This window comes from Bidens hawaiensis, unplaced genomic scaffold, assembly GCF_021521415.1.
Source record: "Bidens hawaiensis isolate Kalapana, Puna unplaced genomic scaffold, B.hawaiensis_p1.1 tig00079283_1, whole genome shotgun sequence".
Lineage (NCBI taxonomy): Eukaryota > Viridiplantae > Streptophyta > Magnoliopsida > Asterales > Asteraceae > Bidens > Bidens hawaiensis.
In genome coordinates, this window is record NW_027506742.1 from 12,377 (window position 1) to 22,493 (window position 10,117).

Here is a 10,117-nt window from a genome sequence, read left to right on the forward strand (position 1 = left end):
CTTTAAGGGGTTGTTTGGTACAGAGAATTGGGGGGTGAGAAATGGAAATGGAAACAATTCTCTTGTTTGTTTACGAAAGAAAGAGGTGAGAAATGGAAATAAACCATTTCCATTTCCCTGGTTTCTTTTCTCTAAAAAAAGCGGAGAAATCATTTCTCACTTCCATTCTCTTCCTTTTCACTTCTATCACCAGCTTCCTCATTTGAAGTCATCTCATTTGAAGTCGGTAACCACCTCTCTACTCAGCTTCTAGGGTTTATCAAATTCATTCATAACAACAAACCCTAAATTAGCTCACTAGAATCCACTGTTAATCATCCTACAATGGCGGCATCAATTACCGCACAGCTACAAGCAATCAGGTCAATTGTTACAGCCGATGCAGATCCTATCAAACGGCCGTTCACTCGTCCGTCAATCCTGTTCGATGCCAAGAAGGCAGCTGATATTGATATCGATGCTCTGTTTAACCTCGCGCTGTCAGGTATTGGTTCATATTCGTGTGAATAGTATGCTGCTTGTTTATTTAGTTGTGTTGATTTGATACTAAAGGTTATGCAGCTAGTAATTGAAGTTTTTGATAAGTTAGATTATATGTTCTGGTTTAGATGTTGTAGGATACTGTAATTACTTGAAAGCAGGAGTTTAATAAGCTACATTTAGTGTAGTTTAGGTTTTAACTGAAGACATGCAATTTCTTTCAACAATTTAGAATGTAGAACTTGTAAATTTTTATTTAGCCTGTTGAGTTCATGCTTTTGATTGATACTCATACAAATAGCATGCTGCTCGCTTTGTGTTTTTGGTGCTGAAATTGGTTTTTTTTTTATTGAAAAGTTGATATGTATATTGTTGTGTTGATTTGATACTAAAGGTTATGTAGCTAGTAGTTGAAGTTTATGATAAGTTTAGATTATATGTTCGGTTTTAGATGTTGTAGGATACCGTAATCACTTGAAAGCAGGAGTTTAATAAGCTAAATTTAGTGGAATTTAGGTTTTAACTGAAGATATGCAATTCATCTCAACAAATTTTTAATTAATTTTTTAGGTTTTTGGACCAGCTGTTGATTTAGGTTGTTCTAGTTATTATGATCAAACATGGGTTGGATAAAGTGCCTGAAATACTGATTAATGCCAATCATAGACTAGTTTGTTTCAAAGCATGCTTTTAGCATGATTTTTTACTGTTGTAAATTTTGGTTTGAGACATTCTAAAGATTGTTGATGAACTATAGAGTTTAACAATGTATTAGTCAGACTAACTGATTTTTGGTTCAGCCATTGATGCAAATGAACTTTTTTTTTGTCTGTCCTTAAAGAATAAGCTCAAATAAATGATGGATAAGTGGCAGATCAGTATGATGCCATTGCTGAAGTTTTCACTTGTTGATGTAATTTAGGCTATCAGGAATTTTTATGTCGAGAATTTGAGAATAACTGGATAATTGTTTGTTAACCCAGAAGATTCAATGTTTTGCCAATTTTGAATGATTTGAGCCTTGATTTCTCAGGGTTGGAGGTTCTTGTTAGCCAAGATGAACGATTTGGGAACTACAAGAATGATGTGTTTGCACATAAGAGTAAAGAATTGGATAGAGAGCTGGTGGGCATTGAAGAGAATAACCAAATTAATGCTTCAATTAGTTCTTATTTGCGGTTGCTTTCAGGATATTTTATGTTACCTTCTGCTCTGCGGACACTCGAATATCTAATTCGTAGATACAAGTATGTATTTTAATTTATAATTCATACTTTATATCTTGAATATTTAGGTTTCTTGTATGTTACAGTTTGTATGCGAACATGTTTCTATTCACATGCTTATATATTTTTTATTTATAGGATCTATGTTTACAACACAGAGGAGATGATTTTGTGTGCTCTACCTTATCATGAAAGCTTTACCAGGTATCACTACGAAAAAACGGTTCAAAGCAGCTCATTTGATTGGTAAAGATGTGGATCTAGGACGTTCTTTTCTTGCGTTGACAATAGAAGAGAAAATTGAGATGGTCGAGTTGTATACCGATGGTTCAATGGGATAGTTGTGTATGGTTGAAGTATGTTTTGTATGTGAATTGGTTTTAACTATGGTTGATGTTTTTTGCTTAAAAACTATGTTTTGTATGTGAATTGGTTTGATCAATGCATATTTTGGTTGGAATTTATGCATCTTTTTATATGTTTTTTATTTTTTAATAAATATTTGTTATGAAAAAAATACTTGTGCTAATGATAAAGTTGATATAATTCTCTGTTTATTTTCTATGTACCAAACAAGAGAAATGATTCTCAGCTATATTTCTCTACTGAAATCTCTGTACTACCAAACAGAACAGTCAATTCTCATTCTCCAGACCAATTCCCTTTCTCTGCAATTCCATTTCTCTATTTCATTTCTCTACAATTCCATTCTCTGTACCAAACACCCCTTAAAGTAATGCTGATCAAACGTTCATCACGTGTCATTCCCCAAAAATTACAATTAATGGATTAATTCATTTCCACTCTTCTCTCCTTTTTCTTATGAAATTTTAATATATATTTCCCACAATAAATTTAAATCCACGTGTTAGTTCAAAAATGTAAGCTTATCAAAATATGAACGTGAAATTGTCAATATAGCATGTGATCAAAACAGTACAAGGAAACAAAGTTCATGCATGATAGAACATTGCCCTTTTCATTTACATAATAATCTAACAGTTTATTGGAACATTAATTAAACATGGGATTCAACTACTTAGGTGCATATATATATGAAGTTCATGGTTGAACATCATTGTTGAAGGAATTCCTCCTCGCAGCTTTTAGCACAGTCTTGTCTGCAACTATAAAATATGCAGCTCCTGCAACTGGATGCCATTTTATAGTTATCATGTATTATATAGTACAGCATACACACAAAATTAAGCAAGACATTTATATGAATAATGAAGGATTAATTTACATGTGGAAACAATGAGAGCTTGGGCTGTAGGGTTAAGATGAGCTCTTGCCCATGGAACCATTCTTGCACTTGCCACCTACAAAGACATATATACCACATGCATTCATTCAGTTGCTTGATTTATAAGCAGTGGCGAAGCTTGGGATAAGACATTGAGGGGCGGATTCAAAATGTATACAAAATTTCACAAACGAAGGTGGCCGGGCTCAAATTTTCGGCCAAAAAGGGCTAAGTTTACACTACGTATAAAAATTTTCGCCCGGAAACGGCAAAATTTTACATTACGTATAAGACATTTCGGCCGAAAACGGCTAAACTTTACACTACGTATAAAAAATTTCTGCCGAAAACGGCTAAAATTTACACTACGTATACGAAATTTCGGTCAAAACGGCTAAATTTTACACTACGTATAAAAAATTCCGGACAAAAACGGGTAAATTTACACTACTGCGTAAAAAAAACAGGGGGCCACCCCGGGCCCTAATTAATCTTCGCCACTGTTTATAAATTAATAAATTGAATCTTTTGATACTAACAGTGGGGATGGCAGTGGCAATGGTGGCTAGCACAGAAGCTTTAGCTCCTGCAACTACTCCTTCTGTACAACCAACAAACAAAAGCTATAGAACTTTAGCAATTTGAATTTTACAAAACTAAATTATGCATAGATGATTAATATTAATGTTGGTTACCATGAGAGCAGCGCTTGGCTATGGCTAGCTTTTGATCTAATGATGCCATTAGTTAAGTGTAACTACAAAGTTTTAATGGATATTGTTTCTGGTGAATGAGGTAGGGTATGTATATATAATTGTTTAAAGTTGTGGTAGGTGGCCAAACTCACGTGGTGTTGGGTTCAGGTTTTCAAGAAACAAGATTAAACTTTGATGGTTTTGTTTCATTTTCACCGCGGTTTCCAGTCACTTGTTTCATAAAAAAGAATATTGCCTTTTTTTTTTAGATATCTTGTGTAATTTTAGTGTACTTTTTACCTTTTTTTTACTGGTTTTTGTTTGGAAAAGTGCAAAAGTATATGATAATATGTGATCCAATGGATTAAGACTAAAGTATTCAAGTAAGTGCGTGTACCGTGATCTTGTATTACTCAAATTTGTTTAATCTATACATAAAAAATAAAATAATATGAAACAAAAACTAATGTCGGTTCTAATTTATACATACTATTAAAGCAAGGAACAATTTTCACATGGCATCATTCTAGGGTGTTCATATAGAATGTCACCTTAACTCCATGTCACCAATTTCCTTTGTTAATCATGCCAAATCACCAGTTAAACTACATTTAACCCATTAACCCATTTTAGGTATATTTCTCGCGGGTCTTCATTATCTATTAACCCATTAACCCGTAAATTCAAATACTATATTTAAGTCTAAATTCTTCTGCTTGCACTATTCACAAACCCTAATTGCCGCTCTTAGCCTCTTATTTCTGCTTAATATTTCCGATGCAAGGTAAACTTATATAAATTAATTTCCGGCAACCTTATTATTTTTTCCGATTATTCTTTCTTACAAGTTTTATATGTTTATTTTTAGGAATGGCTGATTTCAAAAAAATCAGTTTAAGTTGTAAATCAAAAACGGTCATGAAGGTGATATGTGGACGTTTTAAGTTTTTCCGGTAAGTGTTGCCGGTTTATTTTTCCTATCATGTTTATGACGATGATTTTTTTATATTTGTTTCAATACTTCATTTAATTTTAACTTTTATGATTAATAGATGCTTCTTTCGCTTTTCCGGTATACCATGGTCATTCTTACAATATCGTTTTCCCGGTAACACCTTTAAATTTTCCGTCTTTTAATTATTGTTTAAAACTCCATAATATATATATTAATTGTCTAATTTATTATTTCAGGTTATTGTTCGACTCATCTATACTAATATCGCTTTTCCGGTATACCATGGTCATTATGACAATATCGTTTTCCCGGTAACACCTATTTAATTTTTCGTTTTTTAATTATTGTTTAAAAGTTCATAATATAATTCTTAATTCTCATTTTTATTATTTCAGGTTATTGTTCGACTCATCTATACTATTATCGCTTTTCCGATATACCATGGTCATTCTGACAATATCGTTTTTTCGGTAACACGTTTTAAATTTTTCGTTTTTTAATTATTGTTTAAAAGTCCACAATATGATGATTAATTCTCATTTTTATTATTTCAGGATATTGTTCGACCCATCTATACAAATATCACTATTAATGAAAACTTTAGTATCTGTATTTTTATTATTTATTCATGTATATATTTATTTTAATTTTCAATATTCATATATTTAAATATTTCAAATATATATATTATTTGTTTTCCATTTTGTTAATAAATTAAACCATTAACTATTCCATTTATAATAGTTTGACTTTCCTAATTTATGGACATAACCGAATGACCATGGTATACATTGACTTTCCTCAATTAATACAATTAATTTAATTTATATTAATATACAATGAGTAAATCACTACTACCATTTATACTAAAATTCTTAATATTAATTAACCGTAATTTACATAATAATTAAATCAAGTTATACAATTTTTTTAAAATTAAATGTTCATAATCTATAAATAATAATACATAATACGGAGTAACAACTTTACTAATTTACCTTTAAATTGTTAATCAAGTTATACAATTTATCTATGGTATATCTAAACATTTTTGTTATATGATTTGATTTATAATTTTAATTTATAATTATAATAAACAAAAAATCCATATTAATTGATATGTTTCCTTTAAATTTCATTAAATATACGGTCAAAAAGTCTCATGTTTCCTATTTAACATGTTTCCTTTAATTTTGTAAAAAGTCAATATTCATTCAAATCACATTCATTCTGGTTTAATGTTGACAATCCCTTAACTAATTAATGTTACATATATTTTATTTTATTTAAACAATATATGTGACAAATATATTTTGTAACACTAAAGATATCTTAGTCTAAATAATATATATTAATGTTTTAGATTATTTTGTAACATTAAAAATATTTTATCGGTGGAACAATATTGTGTTTGATAGTCGTGGTGTTGAACGGACACAGTTTGTTCAACGAATTAATATTGTTGGTGGTTCGGACAATGTTGACATTGTTACTGTTTCAGGTTAATTTCCCAATATTCACATAATTTGTGTATCAAAATATAATTATTTCTTAACTTTTTTATATGTTTTTATTATTAGATGATGATAGCTTTGGTGTTGTTGATATAGAAGGTGAGCGTGTTTGGATTCGAGATGAGGATGTCAGTGACAATTTTCTTGAAGTTGTTATCAGGGATCGTTTGGTAAGTTTTTTCCATGTCATAAGTTGGTTAAGGTATACTTACTTTTTTTGTATTCAAGCATGTATTATTATAAACACTAAATACTTTTGTTTATATATTTTACAGCGTTTACCTGTTCAATTTGCACGTGACAATGGATTAGATAAAGAGACTAGGTTAGTGTTGATAAACCCAAATGGTGAGGATGTGATGACTAGAATCCACATTGAATACAGTCATGGTAGTTACAAGTTTAGAGTTCATGACTGGCCAGAATTTGTTCGTCTTAATTCGCTCGATTTGGAGAAGAAATGTCTACTCGAGTACAACCGTCCAACTCATTCTCTGATCCTGTCACAAGTATTTGAATAGGTTTTAAACAAGCTTTTATGGTATCCATGTTTGGGTTCTTGAATATTATGTTTTGGTTGTTTAAGTTATGCTACAATTAACACTTTAACTTTTTTTTGTTTAATATCTTTTGTTAATTATTATGTTTTGGTATAAACTTAACAGATTTTATAAAATCTATGTTTATCATATGTTTAGACTCGTGATACATGTTGATGTGGTTGAATACGTATCATAAATGTTATAGTATCTCATGTTTAGTAGTATATATTAACTCTATATTAAATTTACCTATTTACTAGATGTTTTACATATTCATAATTTATGTTTACTATATTTGATTATAACTAACAAATAAATGTGTTTTAATTCTTAATTTGTTATGATTCTTCTAGAATGTAGTTTTCAAATTCAATAACCACCACTCTTATATTCCTTTTATTTATGTTGATATGTTAATGTATTCTAACAAAATTGTCGGGTGTTACCTAAGTTAGAATATAATTTAAAAAAGTGTTATAAATCCCTAATCATCTTTTAGGTTTAACATCTTCTTTATCATTCTCCCAGCCGTCATTGAAGTATGTATCAGTCCCTTAATTTTTTAACTATTTTTATATAAGTTGTTTTTCTTAGATTAATACGTTAATAACTAATATTTTAAATTTATATTATTTTGTTTTATGTCGAAAGATTATTTTTGTAATGACAACTTCTTTTCTTATGCTTGTCGAAGATCCGAAATTTCCTATTCAGGTATTCTTAAAATTGTATGATAATATTTTTGTCTAAATGTTCAATATCTAATTTTGTAAATCTGAATTTTGTTATTAGGAAATTCCAAAAGAATTTATCTTGCAAAATTCTTTGATGTTTAACCTGTTGCCTAAAACAATTGAGATTGTTCATTACAAAGGATCGTCGATAGTGGAGTTAAAAAAGCATGAAAAAACAATTTGTTTGGGTGATGGAGTTACTAATCTAATGTGTTATTTGAAGATTCGTCCTTATGAGAGGGTTATTTTTGTTTTAATTGAAGATGAAACTAAATGGTAGGTTAGAACTCCTTCCAAGAAAGCAAATTCTACTTTGCATCGACAGACATTTGTTTTATACGATCATAATAGAATGAATGCTAAATTGGTATAATTCTCTTTATTTTTTGTAATTAATAGTCAGTGTTAGAAACATGTATATTAGAATGGTTTTAACATATAGTATTTTTTCCTATTTTCCTAACAGGTTGTTTCAAAGAAGAATATTGAATCCCAGTTTCAAGACGCTCTTCAAATCGGAGTAATTAAGTTCATATTTGATCATAGCCATTCATGGGGAGATAAATTTTAAATTTTATAAAAAAAACACGATTTATTTGGTCACGGTTGGAAACAGTTGGTTCAAGATTTGGCTTTGAGAGATGGTGACGTTCTTTGGTTAAAGTATGTCAACACGTCTACTGTTGATTTTATAGTGTATGACAAGAACGGTATTCCTTTATTGTTTCCACATTTACCACCAATTATTTTTCATCGATTATCGAATTCCAATACACATGTGAACATACCGTGGTGTCTCCATATTGTGAATCAATAGTTAGTTATTCTCACAATCCCGTTATACATCATGGTGATAATAATGAGGCTGAAAACTCTAATTGTTATTTAGAGTTCCATAAGAAGATTGAATATCGTATGGTAATAAATTTTATACGTTTGTAATATATTTTTGTTATAAGTCTGTTCATTTAAATTTAAATTAACCATATTAACTTTCTAATGTATTTTGTTTTTAATATTTTAGCGACTACCTGCTGAAGTTGGTAGACTGGCGAATCTGAAAAGAACCCGCTTAATTAAGTTCAGGAGTTTGTTAGGCAATGAAACCATCTTTAAAGTTAAAAACGGAGGACAATAAGAGAAGGGTCGCTTTACGTTAATTGGATGGAAGGATTACGTGATCAACAATCAATTATGTTTTGGCAAGACTTTAGTTATTCGTTATTATAAGAATGATGTTGCTTTGGTTGTTCTTAAAGTTATTTAGTTGTGATGTTTTTTTTTCGTATTTATTTTTATTAATTTGGACTTTATTAAAATTTTAATGTAAGAACCATTATCTTTATTTATTTTATTTGCTTTAGAAATAATCTATTTATGTATTGTTTTTTATTTCATTCATTCATGTTTATAACAAATATTTTTTAACATAACCATAATTATGATAAACAAAATTTTTGTATAACCATAACCTATGTAAATCTAATATTTACGTTATTCATATTTTTTTTTAAAATTTGGTCAAAATATATTAATATTAAACTATTGACTTACATTAAGCTTTATTAAGATTTCCTAAAGATATTCATTATTGAAATTTATATAATATTCCCTAATTTAAGATTCTTTCAATTTTATTACATTAATGGCATTTTAATTCAGTTTTAATTAATATTATACATTACTTAAATAATGTTTCATAATTTTTTCCTGTATTAACCATTTTCCATGATTTGTCAACATATTTTCCACCATTTTTTTCCATTATTGGTATAATCATGTCTTCGTCTTCTAAGAAACGTAAAACTGTTCTCTCCAGTTCAAAGAGCAAGAACAACGACCCAATTGGTATTTCAGTCTTTGTTGATATTTCTTTCAACTCAGTCGATTATTTCTTTAATTATACGGTATTTTATACGTTTTATGTAGGTAATATTCCAAGAGACCCATTGTCTGATGTTTCCAACACAACCCAGTCAAATAATGTTCAATATGTTCATTCGAATCCACCTATCACAGGTTCTTTTAACGGACACTCATATCCAGTATATCATTCCAATCAATACGGTAAAATCTCGAGGCGTCAACCTTTTAATATTAATTTTAACAATCTTTCATTTGTTGTTTTGTAATATTAATATTTTCATTTAGTTTGAATTAATCTATTTTCGTATCTTATGTTTGTTGAAATAAAGGTCAACCTCAAATCGGCCATTTAGGTAACGTTTTAAGCAATACACCTGTTAGTATGTCTCAAAATTACACATCAAATAACTATTCATCAAAACACAGTTCAAGTAAGTTTTATATATATTATATTTACAATATATTTGTAAATTTATCTATACGACATTATTGGACTTGTTATAAACGCAAATTCAAACACTAGAACCCGTACACAGTATGAAGTTCAAAGGAGTTGTGTTACTACAATTCAAAAAGGGGAAGGAAAACTTATTCCGTCAACTCTACCTAGCGTAAACAATAATTCCCCAAACTACCAACGTTCGTTTCTCTTTTTGTCATTCATAAGTATTCTAATTCTCTAGCTACTGCTATTTTCATTATTCATTTTTCATTATATTTATATTATAAATATATTTCCAGATGATAATTCTACGCAACTTGGTAGTTTTTATTCTTCAAATCGAAAACAAAGAAAGCAAATTTTAAATGCTAAACGTGATAAATTAAAGCACTCCTTAAACCAAGCTTCTCAAACAAT

General features: G+C 29.4%; 1 protein-coding gene and 1 pseudogene across 2 annotated transcripts; one reads left to right on the plus strand and one right to left on the minus strand.

Annotated features, from left to right (window-relative positions):
* Positions 1-226: 226 nt before the first annotated feature.
* On the plus strand, positions 227-1,956 carry LOC143618483 (uncharacterized protein At3g06530 pseudogene; annotated as a pseudogene). The gene is made up of 3 exons (XR_013151018.1): positions 227-484; positions 1,514-1,727; positions 1,845-1,956. The product of XR_013151018.1 is annotated as an uncharacterized protein At3g06530 pseudogene (transcript).
* Positions 1,957-2,756: 800 nt separating this feature from the next.
* On the minus strand, positions 2,757-3,723 carry LOC143618485 (early nodulin-93-like). The gene is made up of 4 exons (XM_077090689.1): positions 3,648-3,723; positions 3,492-3,553; positions 2,953-3,028; positions 2,757-2,857 (listed from the first exon to the last, which is right to left on the minus strand). Exons 1-4 carry the CDS (start codon positions 3,694-3,696, stop codon positions 2,769-2,771), a joined length of 276 nt encoding a protein of 91 aa, XP_076946804.1. The 5' UTR covers positions 3,697-3,723; the 3' UTR covers positions 2,757-2,768.
* Between the last annotated feature and the right edge of the window lie 6,394 nt (positions 3,724-10,117).

What these genes read in the sequence shown, in the direction of transcription:
- LOC143618485 (XM_077090689.1), bottom strand. Translation starts at nt 3,696, where the DNA reads ATGGCATCATTAGATCAAAAGCTAGCCATAGCCAAGCGCTGCTCTCAT. An exon ending in TTGCCACTGCCATCCCCACT is followed by an intron (nt 3,029 to 3,491) that starts GTTAGTATCAAA and finishes ATGTCTTTGTAG; the next exon opens with GTGGCAAGTGCAAGAATGGT. An exon ending in AGCTCTCATTGTTTCCACAT is followed by an intron (nt 2,858 to 2,952) that starts GTAAATTAATCC and finishes AATGGCATCCAG; the next exon opens with TTGCAGGAGCTGCATATTTT.